The sequence below is a fragment of the Miniopterus schreibersii genome (genome assembly GCF_964146895.1).
Source record: "Miniopterus schreibersii genome assembly, chromosome: Y".
Lineage (NCBI taxonomy): Eukaryota > Metazoa > Chordata > Mammalia > Chiroptera > Miniopteridae > Miniopterus > Miniopterus schreibersii.
The window spans coordinates 4,018,879-4,035,093 of NC_138120.1; the positions used below are offsets into that span (position 1 = coordinate 4,018,879).

The 16,215-nt window shown below is 40.0% G+C and overlaps 1 protein-coding gene across 4 annotated transcripts in view; it reads right to left on the bottom strand.

The window, feature by feature from the left end:
• Positions 1 to 253: 253 nt before the first annotated feature.
• The window catches only part of LOC308551953 (eukaryotic translation initiation factor 2 subunit 3, X-linked-like), a 59,389-nt gene continuing 43,427 nt past the window's right edge, over positions 254 to 16,215 (bottom strand). For all 4 annotated transcript variants that reach the window (XM_081126872.1, XM_081126870.1, XM_081126871.1 and 1 more), the window contains one exon: positions 254 to 669. In XM_081126872.1, coding sequence (XP_080982998.1) covers positions 606 to 669 — 64 coding nt within the window. In that variant the 3' untranslated portion in view covers positions 254 to 605. The remainder of the gene's footprint in view (positions 670 to 16,215) is intronic.

The following is a 16,215-nucleotide window of genomic DNA, read 5'->3' on the forward strand; positions in this document are numbered from 1 at the left end:
TATAAAGCATCATCAGGACAGGATAAATAAAACTGTTGAGCCCCCTGTGTTCCAGTGTAGGAAAGGGAGAGATTTGTCCATGTAAGTGAACACTCTAAAGGGTTAATTTAAACCTATCAATTTTTGTCCTAGATTTTAGAGAAACTAACATAATATATGGGGTTAAAAAGGAGTTGGTTTTCAAGGGTATTTTGTATCACGTTTTTACAGGTTCAAAAGCCCTTTAGGTCTGGAAAAACTCAAAGACAAATCATGAAAAAAATAAGAAAAACTTTATTTCGAACAGGTTGAGTGGTATGTGAGCTATGAACAAGGGCTGGTTTCATTTCAAACCTGAATTGATGCACAAATTTGAGAGTTTAGCAATGATTAATTTCTGCTAAAATGTGGATTAAATCCATCAATATGCCAATTTTGGTATTTACTGTAGATCCTATTACTTATTCTAGTAGTAGAGACTAAATTTTCTTCACAAAACATATTAGAATAACCTGACAATTTCTAAGATGATGAGCTGTGAAATGTATTCTCTGCTTTGAAATTACACCTCAAAGTAGGTAAGAGAAATCTGACTTCATCCAAATGTATTTTTTAACTGATATCCTTCAGTCATCATCTCTTGTTGGCTTCACGGTCACTCCTCTTCTTATTTGACCCCAACCAATTAAACTGCAAAATGAAAATAAAAGAAGTCATGAATTTTAAATCCATCTAGTTAGCATTTAAATCCATCTAGTCACAAAATGTTGACATAACTAGTTTTACTTAGCTATCCTTTAAATTAAAATTTGTCCCCATAACATGTTTCTCTATATAAAGACAAATCCATATTATCTCATTTGATAATATGGGTTTTGGCCAGAATGAATGACAAGAATAGATTCAATGATATGGAAGCATAGATCAGACTGACGAATGTCAGAGGGATGGAGGAGGGTGGGTGGGTGGAGGGGTAGAGAGTAACCAAAGAATTTATATGCATATATGTACAACCCAAGGACATGGAACAATGGCAGAGGAGAGGAATGGGAGGGGGATGGGATGGGGTGGAACGGGTCATGGGGAGAAAAAGGGACATCTATAATATTTTAAACAAAAAGAAAATTAAAAAAAAAAAAAGCATACAAAAAGTTCAGCCATAAATATGCTCATCTTTTTTTAAAAAAATATACCTACCTATTTAGAATCAACAAATAAGAGCACTTTAGGTCCCCCTAACAAACTACGCCAAAAGACAAAAAATAGATCAGCCAATTTAAAAATAAAATCTCATTATCATTCCCTTTTTTCCTTGATAAGTACCTCTTTCATAGCATCTCACAGATTATAACAACTTTAAAGTGAAATAACTGAAGAATTGGGGCATATAGACTAGAAACACATTAGGTAATAATGTCTGCTATAGTTGATGACCAGATTAGACTGCTAGCTCACCTCAACTTCAGCTTCTCTAACAAAATGCAATTAAATATGTGAGGGTGGGGGTCAACCACAATTACTATCCTAAAAATTTTAATATAACAGGAGGAAAAGTAGCAAAAACGAGGTTATAGGCCCTTGTTCTCCCACAGAAACACCAAGTAAGTAAGTTTTGTTGATCTGCAGCAACTAAACAAATGCCAATTAAGAAAAAGCCAGTCAAAAGAGAAGGAAATTTTGTGGCAGTTTGCATGTCCAATGTGGCATACCCAAGAGGAAACCAATCAATTCCCAATTCCTCCCATGGCACAGAGGGAAATAAATACAACTCATTTTCAACGTTCTGGCCTATCTGGACTGCTCAAGAGACTAGTTCTGTCTTGCCTGACTTTGAGTGCTTAGAGAGCCATAGCATAGATGCATATTAGATTGGAGACCTTGAAAGCAGTGGTGGGTTCCAGGGTGAGTAAAAGCTTCAGAGGAACAGAAGACCATGGGACAAGATAGATTATGAACAGAGAAATACAGTATAGGTTCAAAAAGAAGGATGAGAGGTGGGGAAATTAAGATATTTAAAGAATCTGTATATATGAGAGAATTGAAAAAAAGAACATACAGCTGAAGGGAACACATATGTGCAAAACTGCCCTGAGAAGACCTGTAAGTCTCCATACTTTGTTGATTAGTTGAGGTTCTTTCCCTGCATGAAGCTAGTCTACAAAGACTGCAAAAGGTAGCTGTTTTTACAAATACCCAATTTGAAGTAAAATACCATACGGCATACAAAGATATAGGGAAACATGAAGTATGCTCCATTCAAAATAACACAATAAATCTCTAAAAACCAATCCTACAAAAAAGCAGCACAGGCCTTGGAATCACTTTAGAAAGACCCCAAAGCAACTGCTTTAAATATGGCCAGAGCTAACGCAGAACACAGATACCTGAAGGAGATGATAAAAATTATATATATGAACAAAATGAGAATTAAACATGGAATTTATAAAAAACTAAAGAGATTCTGGAACTAAAAATACAGGGATATTTAAAAAAATTATCAGATGAATAAAATGGCAGATTGAAAGAGTATTGGAAAAATAAATAAGACCTTAAATGCAGATCACTTGACTCTTAGAAGCAAAAGAAAAGAGAATAATAAAGGCAAACATCAACTGAGAAACTTATGGACACCACCGAGAGGATAATGCATAAATTTGGAGAGTCACAGAAGAAAAAAGAGAAGGCAGGTATCTGTTAAAGAAATAATGACTAAAAATTTCCCCAAAGTGAAGTAATGCATAAATTCAAGAAGCTCATGAAACTCCAGCTAGGGTAAACCCCCGAAAGAACTATATCAAGTGGCTCACTGGTTACAGTTGGCCTGTGAACCCAAGGGTCGCAGGTTTGATTCCTGGCTCCAACTGGGGTGTATATAGGAGGCAACGAATGAATGTGTTTCTCTCGCACTGGAAATTGAACCTGCAACCTCTCCTCAACCCCCAAAATCATACAATTTAGATAAATGTACTTTTATCCAATATTTAAAAATTGCTAGTGTTTCACAATGGTTAGAAACCTAAATATACACTGTAAGGGAGTTTCCATAAGATTTTCAATGGATTTCTCAGTAGATACCTTGCTGGTCAAAGGACAATGGGATATCATATTCAAAGTGCTGAAACAAACAAACAAACAAAATCAACCAAGTACACTGGATCTAGAAAAAGCACTTTCAAAAATGAAGGCAAAATGAAGACTATCACAGATAAAGGGAAACTAAGTAAATTCATTATTGTCAGTAGAGCTACTCCATTAAAAAATGCTAGTGGAATTCCTTCAAGATAAAACACAATGATAGCAACACAAAGACCTATGAAAATACAGAAAATATAATGTTCACTTGGTAAATACACGATCAAATATAGTAGCTTGTACTATTTAATTTTGGTGCACAATCTAAATGGAAAAAAACAACAAAAAACACCCAAATAAAATGTAATTATAAAACTATGTTAATGGGTATACAATATGTAAACGTGTAATTTATTTTTGTGATATCAATAATAGTAAGTGCATGCACAGATCTTAAAATCAGATCTGTCACTATAAAAAAACAATGTAAATACAAAGGACAGTAGTAAGAGAGGGCATGAGGAACAAAAATGCTACATACAGGAAACAATAAAATGGAAATAATAGGTCTTTCTATATACATAACTTCTGCAATTGCACACAGATCGAATTCCCCAATAAAGAGACACAGAGTAGCAGTAAAAAACAGGATCCAATCACATGCTGTCTACAAGATTCACTTTAGATCAAAGGACATGCATGGATTGAAAGAGAACAGAAAAAGGTATTTCATGAAAATAATAACAACAAAAGCAGGGATCATTATGTTAATATCATTAATATCAGACAAAAGAAAAATTTAATGGAAAAACTGTTATCAGACAATAACTGTTATCAGGTAATAAAACAATCAATTCTCCAGTAAGATATAATAATTAAAACATATGCATCAAAATGTTGAGAGGACTGAAAGAAGAAATATATAGCTCTAATTAAAAGGAGACCTCAACAACCCACTTTCAATATGGATAAAATAGGAGAAACAAAATTGTTAAGTAAACAGAGAAATCAAATAGCACTATAAACTAGCTGCACCTAACAGGCATACAGAGATTACTTTAACAAACGACTACAGTTTATCTTTTTCTCAAGTACCTGTGGAATATTTTTCAATACAGACCATAAATACTGGTCCACAAATCAAATCAATAAATTAAAAAAGACTGAAGTCATACATTTCCGATAACAATGAAATAAACTAGAAATCAACAGCAGGACAGCCTTGGCCACGTAGCTCAGTTGGTAGAAGGGTCATCCTGTACAACAAAAAAGGCTGAGAGTTCAATTCCTGGTCAGGGCACTACTACCTAGGTTGCAGACTCCATTCCTGGTCGGGGTGCATATGGCAATCAACCAATCGATGTTTCTCTCTCACATCAATGTTTATTTCTCTCCCCCCCCCGCCCCCAACTCTCTCTGAAAAACTCAAAAAACATATCCTTGGGTAAAGACTAAAAGAAAAAAATAGTAGGGCAACTGGAAAAATCTACAAATACAGGCACATCTCATTTTATTTCAGATACTGTGCTTTTCACAATTTGACGGTCTGTGGCAGCCCTCCATTTTGGTAATTCTGACAGTATTTCACACTTCTTTATAATTATTATATGTGTTATGGTGATCTGTGACCAGTGGTTTTTAATGTTAGTACTGTAATTGTTTGGGGGCACCACAAACTACACCCACATAAGATAGTGAACTTATTGTATAAATGCTGTGTATATTCCACCAACCCACCCTTCCACAGTCTCTTTCTCTCTCTCTTCAGGCCTCCATATTACACAACACACAACAATATTAAAATTAGGCCACTTAGCCCTGACAAAATTGGCTTAGTGGTTAGTGTCGGCCCTAGGACAGAAGTGTCATGAGTTCCATTCCCGGTCATGGGCACGTACCTCGGTTACAGGTTACCCACCCTGGATCCAGGCACATGGGAGAGGCAACCAATCAATGTGTTTCTCTCACATCTATGTTTTTCTCTCTCTCCTTCCCCTTTCCCTCCTTCCCATTCTTTCTGGAAATCAATGGAGAAAATGTCCTAGGGTGAGGATTAAAAAAAAAAAAAAAAATCAAGCCACTTAATAACTCTACAATGGCCTTTAGGTGTTCAAATGAAAGAGTAAACTGATGCGGCAAATTTCATTGTTGTCTTATGTTAAGAAACTGCCAAGCTCATCAACCTTAGTAACATCACCATGATCAGTCAGAAGACCTAACAAAGAGGTAAGACCCTCTACCTTCGAAAGAGATTCTAACTCACTTAAGGCTCACATGGTGGTCAGCATTGTTTTTTTATCAATAAAGTATCTTTAAATTAAGGTACATACAATGTATATTTAAGACACAGTGCTATTCACTTAGAGTACAGGAGTGTATAAACATTTCTTTTATATGCACTAGACACAAAAAATTAAAGTGACTCACTTTACTCTGACATTTGCTTTATTGTGGTGGTGTGGAACTGAACCCTCAATATCTTCAAAGTAAGCCTGTATGTGAGAATTTAACATAATTTTTAACAATCAATGGGCCAAAGAAAACAGCACCAGAGAAATTAGAAAATATCTTCAGAGAAATGAAAATGAAAACTCAACAAAATGTATGGATAGCTAGTACGGATAACAGTGTATGTGTGATTCTGAATAAATTATAAACAGCATTATGCTATTATCCAGCAATACCAATTCTGGGTGTATACCCACCAACAATATTGAGAACAGGGACATTTATACACCCACGTTCATAGCAGAATCAAGCACAATAGCCAGAAACTGAAAGCAGTAAGTGTCCAAAGAAAAATAAACAGATAAACACAATGTTTATATATACAATAAAATACTTTTCAGCCTTGAAAATAGAAGTAACTCGTATATATTCTACAGCAGCCATGAAACTTAAAAATATTATTCTTAGTGAAATAAGTTAGTAAGAAAAAGGACAAATATTGTATGACTTTACTTTTATAAGATACCAAAAAGAAACAAAAATTAAGATGGTCATTGCCAAGACTGAGTAACAGAAAAATGGAGTTCTTGTTTGATGGGTACAGAGAAACAGTTTTGTAAGATAAAGAGTTCTGAAAAATGGCAGTGATGATTGCACAACAATGTGAATGTACTTAGTATCAATATATAGCTTATTTGTATTATGTGTGTTTTAACACAATTAAAAGTAAGGGGATAATTCAGACATTCCCTTATTTCTTTAAAGAAATATGCTTTAAAAATTTGAAGCAGCCTGGCTGGGTGTGGCTCAGCGGTTGAGCATTGACCTAAGATCCAGGAGATCGGGGTTCAATTCCGGTCAGGGCACATGCCCGGGATGGGGGCTAGGCAGCCAATCAATGACTCTCTCATCATTGATGTTTCTCTCTCTTTCTCTCTCCCTCTCCTTTCTTCTCTCTAAAATCAATAAAGATATGTTTAAAAAAATTTTTTTTTGAAGCAAAGTGTAAAATTTCATTTGGATAGCACTGTTACAATATACTGGGCAAACCCAAAGTGATCCTTTCTTTTTAGAACCAATTCTAATTCAGGCAATGTGCACTTCAAACTAAATGATATATTCCCGGAAAAGGTCTTGAAAATTTTACATTATTTATAATTATTTTATTACTGAGAAATATCATTTTTATAATAAAGGAAATAGTAAAATCAAATCAGGGTAAACCACCACAAGCAGAAGTTACTTAAAAGGAAATAAACATTCACTTTTGAAGGATCAGTTGACCGGAGCATTATCGCATACACCAAAAGGTGGTGGTGGGGTGATTCCTGGTCAGGGCAAATACTAAGATTGCAGGTGCAATCCCAAGTCAGGGCTGATTGAGAGGCAATCCATCGATGTTTCTCTTTCTCTCTCCCTTCCAATCTTTCAATCAATAATAAAATAAACAACATCATTAAAAAAATAAACAAAATTAAAATATTACAAGTTGGATAAATCTTCTAGATGGAAATGGCTGAAAGATTAAAGATGGCAGCAGAATGAGTGGAAGCTACACTGACACACTCCCAGGACCAAACTGGAATTACAACTAAAATATAGAAAAACCATCCTGAATAATCAAATGCAACTGAAGACAAGCTGGAGAGCACCCTCATAATCAAGAAGGAAAAGTGGAGACCACACAGAGACTAGTAAGAAGTACAGAGGTGTGAGACGGCTGGCTGGGATCCCACAGGCAGCAGCTGAAGGCACAAAAGGCTGTAGGGGATTCCCACTGAGGACTCTGGGGCCTAAACCCCAGACACCACAACTGGGAAACATGCCCACATAACATGTGTCTGTGAAAAGCAGCCAGGTTTCTGTCTGCCTGAGAGAGACAGCTGGAAATGTAGGTGCTCTTAAAGGGCCAATAAACAGAGTTTCATGTGCAGCCACACACCTTAAGCTTCAGCAGAGGTAAACCAGAGTGAGCTGGAGCTGAGTGAGGAGAATCTAAGGTGGTTGATTCTGGAGACAGAATTCAGATGGCACCCCTCTAGATTCCTGTGCTGAGTCATTCCCCCATACTGCAGAGGCAGACATTTCCCTTGCAAGTAGCTTTTGCCTGAGGGGGAAACAACTGCCCCACCCTGCTGGAAAACCTGCTGCCCTACCATATGGAGTTTCTACAACCTGAGGCTCATTAAGAGAATCAGATTAGTCAGTCTGTAAACAGAGGCAGACCTCAGAGCACTTTGAGTTTTTGCCTAATTTGCTTCTGGACTTGGGCCTTTCTTTGAAAAGCTGACTTTGGTGTGCACCTTGATCCTGTATAAATGCACTCAGCCCCCACAGAGGGCACTTCAAGCCATGGAGTGTTGACAGCTCCAAACAGGGTACTCAAGGCCAGTCACAGTGTCTGACATTGACCAGTACCAGCGACAATCCAAAAAGACTGAGGGTCCTAGCAGGCCTATCTAATACATAGAAACAAGCCAAATAGGCAGCCAAAATCTGGAGACAAAAAAACCCCCAAATTAAAAACCAAGTGAAGTTTCCAGAAAAAGAGCTACATGAAATGGAGATAAGCATTCTATCAGATACAGAGTTCAGAATATTGATTATAAGGATGCTCAACACCAGGAAAAAAAAATATGTAAACTATGAAGGAAATTAAGAATGACATAGCAGAAATTAAAGAATACATTGGAAGGAATAAACAGCAGATTAGAGGAAGCTGAGGATGAGAACAGTGAATTAGAAGGCAGAGTAGAAAAAAAAATCACACAATTGGAGACCCAAAAAGAAAAAAAAAATTAAAAACAGGATGAGGGTCTAAGGGAACTATGGGATACCATGAAATGTAACAATATTCACATCATAGGAGTGCCAGAGGAGGTAGAAAGTAAGTATGGGTTAGAGAACCTGTTTGAAGATATAATGGCAGAAAACTTCCCTAACCTAGTCAAGGAAAATGTCACAGAAGTTCAAGAGGCACAAAGAGTCTCAAGCAAAGAGGTCCAAAGAGGCCCATCCCCAGACACATCATAATTAAAATGCCAAGAATTCAAGTCAAAGACATAATATTAAACGCAGTAAGAGAAAAGAATCTGTAACCTACAAAGGAGCCCCCATAAGGCTGTCAGGTGACTTCTCATCAGAAACGCTATAGGCCAGAAGGGAATAGCATGAAATATTCAAGGTAATGAAATATTCAAGGATCTGAAACCAAGATTACTCTATCCAGCAAGGCTATCATTCAAAATAGATGGTGAAATAAAGAGCATCCCAGACCAAAAAAGGGCTAAAGGAGTTTATCACCACCAAACCAGCATTGTAGGAAATGTTAAAGGGACTGCTGTAATAAGAAGAAGAGAAACATAGGCATAAAGAATGAAAATGGCAATAAATGAGGACCTATCAATAATAATCTTAAGGACTTTAAGGGAGAGATCAACAGCAATACAGTTATAGTTGTGGATTTGAACACCTTGCTGACTTCACTGGATAGATCTTCCAGACAAAAAGTCAACACAGAAATGGTGAATCTAAATAGCACACTAGATCAGATGGGTTTAGCCAAGCCGGGGGTGGGTCAGTGGTTGAGCGTAGACTTAGGATCCAGGCGACTGGGGTTCGATTCCTGGTCAGGGCACATGCCCGGGTTGTGGGCTCAGTCCCTGGTCGGGGGCGTGCAGAAGGCAGCCGATCAATTACTGTCTCATCATTGATGTTTCTATCTCTCTCTCCCTCCCTCTCCTTTCCTCTCTCTGAAATCAATAAAGATATTTTTTAAAAAAAGATTATATGGGTTTAATTGATATTTAGAGAACATTTCACCCCAAAGCTGCAAACTATACATTCCTCTCAAGTGCACATAGGTCATTCTCAAAGACAGAACACATGTTAGGACACAAAACCCATAAATCATATTCAGAATCTCAAATCATAAGGGCATGAAATTAGAAATCAACAACAGTACAAACACTCGAAAACATTCAAACACATGGAGGCTAAATAACATGTAATTAAACAATGAATGGCTTACCAACAAGGTCAAGAAAGAAATCAAAAACTTCCTGGAAACAAAAATGAACACACAACAACTCGAAATCTATGGGACACAGCAAAAGCAGTCCCAAGAGGGAAGTTCACAGCACTACAGGCCTACTTCAAAAAGCAAGAAAAATTGTTAATAAACTATCTAACCCTACACCTTAAAGATTTGGAAAGTTTGCACAGCTGGGCGTGGCTCAGCGGTTGAGCATTGACCTAGGATCCAGGAGATCGTGGTTCGATTCCCAGTCAGGGCAGGGTTGCGGGCTCAATCCCCAAGCAGGCAACTTGCAGGAGGCAGTGGATCAATGACTCTCATCATTGATGTTTCTCTGTCTCTGTCTCTCCCTCTCTCTCCCCTACCTCCCTTCCTCTCTCTGAAATCAATAAAGACATATTTTTTTTTTTTAAAAAAAAGCTCCCTTGTGAAGCCATTCAGACCAGGGCTTTCATTTGCTCAGAGTTTTTTTTATTATTGCTTTGATTTCATCAGGTGTTATTAGCCTATTCAGGTTTTCTGGTTCTTCCTGATTCACTTTTACATGATCTCACTCATACGTGGAATCTAATAAACAAAATTCAGTGTGTAACAAAATATATCCAGAGACGTAGAAGCATGGAACAGACTGATGAACCTCTGTGGGAAGGAGGGGGTGGGAGAGTAGTAGGAGGAGAATAATCAGAGAACTTATACGTATATATATATACATAACCTATGGACACAGAAAATAGTGTGGTGAAGGCATGGCATGGGGCAAATGTGGGGTGAAGGGGATTAATGGGGGAAAAAAGAGGGTATATGAGTAATATTTTCAACAATAATGATAAATTAAAAAAAAATACTAAGAGCTCATCATGGGCATTGTATTCAGGGAAGATTCAATAATGAAGGTTAGTATAGAGAGCCAAGGGTCACTTTAATATTATAGAAACAGAGAGAAACAAGATGGCAGTGTAGGTAAGAGCTGCACCTGCTTCCTCCCACAACCACATCAAAATTACAACTAAAATACAGAACCACCATCACTAAGAGCCTCCTGAAATGTGGCTGCACAGAAGCCCTACAACTAGGGAACTGAAGAAGCACCAAGAGTGGTTGGAGGGGCGGAGACGAAAGAGGATTGGGACTGAATTGGAGACATGGCCGAAGGTCCACACCCGGTGCCGTGGTTTAAACCAGGGAGGGAATCTTGGCAGGGGAGGTTTCCTGGAGGAGCGAGGGGTCCCAGCCCCATAGCAGGTCCCCAGCCCAGGGTTCCAGGGCCGGGAAGAGACATCCCCACAACTCCAGGCTGTGAAACCACCAGGGATTGTCGCTGAGGGTCAAGGAGGCTTCGGGAGCTCCGGGTAGCTGCTCTTAAAGGGTCCGCACACGGACTCACTCAGACGCGCTCCCTCTGAGCCCCAGCACCGGGAAGCAGCTTGAAAGGAGCCTGGGACATTCAGGGAGGAACTAACCTGCTTGAAATTGGACCGAGAGGTGTAAGGGCAGCTTCCTTCTAGGCAGAAGAGGGGGCAGAGGCCATTGCTCCTTTGGCGAGTCCTCCCCCACACAGCCTGCAGGCAGGTGCCATATTTGAATTGCCACCACCTGACTCACACCTTTGGCCCCGTCCTGTGATTCCCAGATACCCCACCCTTCCCCACCTGCAAACTCATCCAGGCCATTTCCAGTGGCTTTTCTGTGCAAGTGGCCTCTCAAGCCTTATGCTTATGACTTTCTTAAAATCTCTCAAACAAGCAGCATCAGGCCCCATACAGCTTGATAAGCAGCCCCAGGCCTGGTAACAGTGGAAGCCTGCACTGGCTCATAGCTTGGCCTCTCCAGACAATGCCAAGCCCAGCACAAGTAGCAGCCAAATACAGTTTGCTGAGCAGCTCATGCTGGGTGGCCCTGGGCAAGGCTTAGGCACAGGCTGACTTTGCACCTCCCCAGAGGCGCCAGAGACAGTGCACCATGCTGGATTACAACCCTACCACATTCATGAGTGACACTCAAGGGGTGCACCTGGTGAACACCAAAGGCTCCACTGAAGTAAATCCTGCTCCATAGGGGTGCCTCTAGCACAGCAGCTCTTTGGCTGTAGCTGCAGCTGGTCCTCACAGCTGATTGGCCTGGGTGTCAATTCCTCCCAGTGACACCAACAGCAACCAAGGCTCAACTATAACAGGACAGTGCACACAGCCCACACAGGGGAACACCTAGAAGGCCCAGCTCAGGTGACTGGGGAGGCTGAGCCACTGTACCCAACAGGACACCTACTACACAAAGCCACTCTACAAATTCCAGGAGACATAGCAGCTCTACCTAATACATAGAAACAAACACCTGGAAGCAGCCTATATGTGGAGGCAAAGAAACATGTCACAAAGGAAAGAACAGAAGAAATCTCTAGAAGAGGAACTAAATGAAATAGATCCAAGCAAGCTAACAGAGAGTTCAGAATTTTGGTTATAAGGATGTTTAAGCAAATGGTTAGGGAAATAACTGAGAAAATCGATAACAAAATAAAATACCAATTTGAAATGAAGGCTATAGGAACGGAAATGAAGAATAATTTACAGGGAATCAACAGTAGAGCAGAGGACGCTGAGAATCAAATCAGCTATTTGGAAACAAAAAACACCCAACCAGAAGAGCAAAAAGAAAAAAGAATCCAGAAATATGAAGATAGTATAAGGAGCCTCTGGGGCAACTTCAAAAGGCCAACATTTGTATTATTGGGGTACCAGAAGGGGAAGCAAGAGACCAAGAAATTGAAAGCCCATCTGAAAAAATAATTACAGAAAACTTCCCCTACTGGGGAAAGAAATCGACTTACAAGTCCAGGAAGCACAGAGGGTCCCAAACAAGAAGAACCCAAAGAGGTCCACAGCAAGACACATCATAATTAAAATGCCAAAGATTAAAGACAAAGAATCTTAAAAGCAGCAAGAGAAAAGAAGTTAGTTACCTACAAGTTGACATACGACCGTCAGCTGATTTCTCAACAGAAACCTTGCAGGCCAGAAGGGAGTGGCAAGAAATATTCAAAGTGATGAAAAACATGGAACTACACCAAGATTGCTCTACCCAGCAAAGCTATCATTTAGAATTGAAGGTCAGATAAAGAGCTTCACAGGTAAGAAAAAACTGAAGGAGTTCATCACCACCAGACCAGCACTACAGGAAAAGTTGAAGGGTCTTCTTTAAGAAGCTAATGAACAAAAGAATCTGATGAACTAAATAGATCCAGAGACATTGAAGCATGCAACAGATGATCATATTTCAGAGGAAAGAGGGAAGGGGGGTGGAGGGTAGGAAGAGATTAACAAAAAAAGTTACGTGCATATATGCATAACCCATGGACACAGTCAATAATGGGGTGAAGGCCTGGGGAGGGGGTGGGAGCAAAGTGGAGGGGGTCAATGGGGGGGGGAAATGGGACACCTGTAATATTCTCAACAAGAAAGATAAATTGAAAATAAATAAATAAATAAATAAATAAATAACCCATCCCCAAAATATGAGGACAGTAAGAATACAGAGAAGATTATAGTTAAGACACTACATGCAAGAACCAGGAGAAAAGATGAGTTAGATGAAGGAAGCTGGTATAAAGGCTCTGAATAATGGGGTGAATGTGAGAAATTATTGAGATTAAATAGTATGACAAGTGTTTTAGGAAGATTATATTTGATAAGGCATTAATGTCATCAGAAAAGGAAACCATAAAAGAGGACTCTGCCAGTAACTAATTAAGTGCTGACTAATGATTTGGATCATGATGATGTCATTCAGAATGAAAAGGAAAGATTCAATAACTAATTTAGGAAGAAGCAAAAAGGACAATGAAAAATATAGGATCTATATGAGTGCACGTGTTTCCCAGTTCTTTCAACTGAAACAACACAGAAGCTTAGAGACAGTTTCTAAACACGGAGAAATAAATGGCCAGGTCTAGGAATAGGACAAATTGAATATAAGATGAGCTCAGGGTTCTCTGCTCTGGTGTGGTGGCTGTGCTTTGAGGGGATCTGGAAAAAAGTTACCAACACCTGAACAACTTGCAAGTCAAGGTTGGGGTTGAGCCTCAAAGAAAACCAGCCTGAGTATAAATACCAACAACAAACAGGCCAACAAAAATTAGGACCCAATTACAACAGGAAGGCCCACATTATCCACACAAAGCACAGTTATAGAACATCCAGTTCAGATCAAGAAGACTGCACCACTGGTTCCCACAAGACATCTACTACATAAGGCCACCCCATGAAGACTTGAAGTGATAGCAGATCTATATAATACATAGCAACAAACACAAAGAGAAACCCAATTACATCAGAATGCAAAACGACTTAGAAACCAAAACGAGAACCAGTTGGAAATGAAGAACACCATATGTTGTATTAGGAACATGATGCAAGAAATTAAAAACTGGTTAGATGAAGTAGAGGGCTGAATCACTGATTCAGAAAACAACGTAGAAAAATTTACACCATCAGAGCAGCTGGGAAAAAAAGAATTAAGTATGAGGATAACTTAAGGGAATTTTGTGACAACATCTACATGATAGGGATACAAGAGGGAAAAGAAAGTGAGCAAGAGGTAGAGACCTGTTTGAAGAAATAATGACGGAAAACATCTGTAACCTGGTGAAGAAAAAAGCAATACAAAATAAGAAATCAGAGAGTCCCAATAAGGACCAATACAAAGACACCCACACCAATACTCATAATTAAAATGGCAAAGGTTAAAGACAAAGAAAGAATCTAAAGGCAGAAAGAGACAGTTACCTACAAGGGAGAACCCATTAGATTGTCAGCTAATTTCTAAAAAGAAATACTTCAGAGAGACGAAAGATGGCGACACTCTTACAAGAAGCAGAGCGCCCTTGCTCCCAGCCATGGACTCAATTTACCACTAAAATAATGCGTGACTAGCTTGGAAAAATCAAAGAAATATACCTGGGTGGACATATTTCGAGTAAGGAGCACTGAAGAAACTCCAGAGTCTGGTAAGAGAGGGGAGCTATAAGAAGGGGGAGTCCCCCTAAAGCCAGTGCTGGGCTCCGAGGCCTGAGGGTTAGAGGATACAAAGCTCCCTCAACTTGGGAGAGAGGACTGGTATACAAAAACTGGGATCTCAAACCAGTAGCAGAGGAGAAGGGAAGGATAGCTCGTTCAGGGTGCGCAGAAGGGGACAGGGAACAGTGTGCCTGCGAGGAGGGGACCCTGCCTTCCCAGCAAAACAATGGCAGCAGATGGGACAGGATTCTTTCACCCTGGAAGCCGATGGTGGGAAAGGCTGTCCCACAGTGTGTGGCTTCCCAATATAAAGGGGAAGAAGGCTACAATAAGCACCCAACAGGGACCCTCTGGTTTCCTGTAAGGCACTGTGTAGAACCCAAGAAAGCATATGAACTGTGTGGTGCAGGGAGGAAGAGAGCCCTCCCACTGCCAGAGAGGGACCGGAGCTGCTGGTGGTATGGATCAGGTCACCAGCCATTAAGCTGCTGCTGGGGTGAAACTGAGATTTTTGACCTCCTCTGAGGGGAGCCAGGATACCATGCAAAGAGCTGCGCTAGCTTTACTGAGATCAGCCGTGCAGGGGAGCTGTATGGGCCTGACTTTGTGACTCTTCCTGCTTGGTACTGAGGCACGGGGCTATGTAACCTCACAGGGTGGGTTCTCTGCCTGTGTGTTGCTTTGCACATTTTTGAGTTTCTGATTGCTAAATGGGGATGCACCTTCCTGGCTTGCATTAGGGAGACAGACCAGCAAAAGCTGGAATTTGTGTGTTTACAGTGGAGAGTTTGAAATAAGTACCCTGTGAGATCAGCCAACCAGAACCCAGAAAGGGGGGGTGGAGCACGCCTACCTCTCCTGCTGGCTAGGAGCACCACCCACAACAGGAAAGAGGCTTGTTCAGCTCACTGAAGCCCCAGATATTCCCTGCAGGGCACAGTCCTGACAGGGAAGGGAGAACAACTCATAAGACAATACAAGAATAAGACACTAAGGGACTATTGTTTGGGAAAGGGAGGAAAAGCTTAGAACACCTTCTAGGGGCTAGGCAGGCAAAGTGCTCAAGGGAAATTTTTAATAATCAAACCCACTGAGCCCAGGCTCCTGAAACTGCCCATACAGAAAAGGCAACAGACTGAAGTCAATCTGAACCTACAGCAGGCCACTATATGGGGAACTAGAATTGGAGGAGAGGATAAAGACTGAGGAGTTGGCTTTGAAGTAGAGAATTACTTCCCACAGTGAGTGCCTGAATGCAAAACCTCTAAGGGGAGCAATATCTTAAGCTACACTAGCCTGGCCTGCACCCAAAAGACACCTCAGAAAACCCTGGTGTAAGACAAGGCAACCACAACAGGGCGGTAAAGTAGCTGACAACTGGAGGTGGTCCAAAGAGAGCCTCAGAACAGCAAACTACCTAGTGACACCAGAGCCAAACCTAGAAAGCTCCTGACATTGACTTATACACAAGTACCTCCCAGGAGAACCAAAAAGAGCATACAAAACAGTAAGCTTCTTACAATATAAGCTGCCCAGACGAAAATCACCTGCTTGACTTTTTTTTAAAAAAAAAGGAAAAGAAAAAATTTTAAAAAATTATTTTTAATATTTTAATTTTTTAAAATTTGCTTTTTTTTGCTTTGTTTTGCTTTGTATTTTTGACCTAGTATC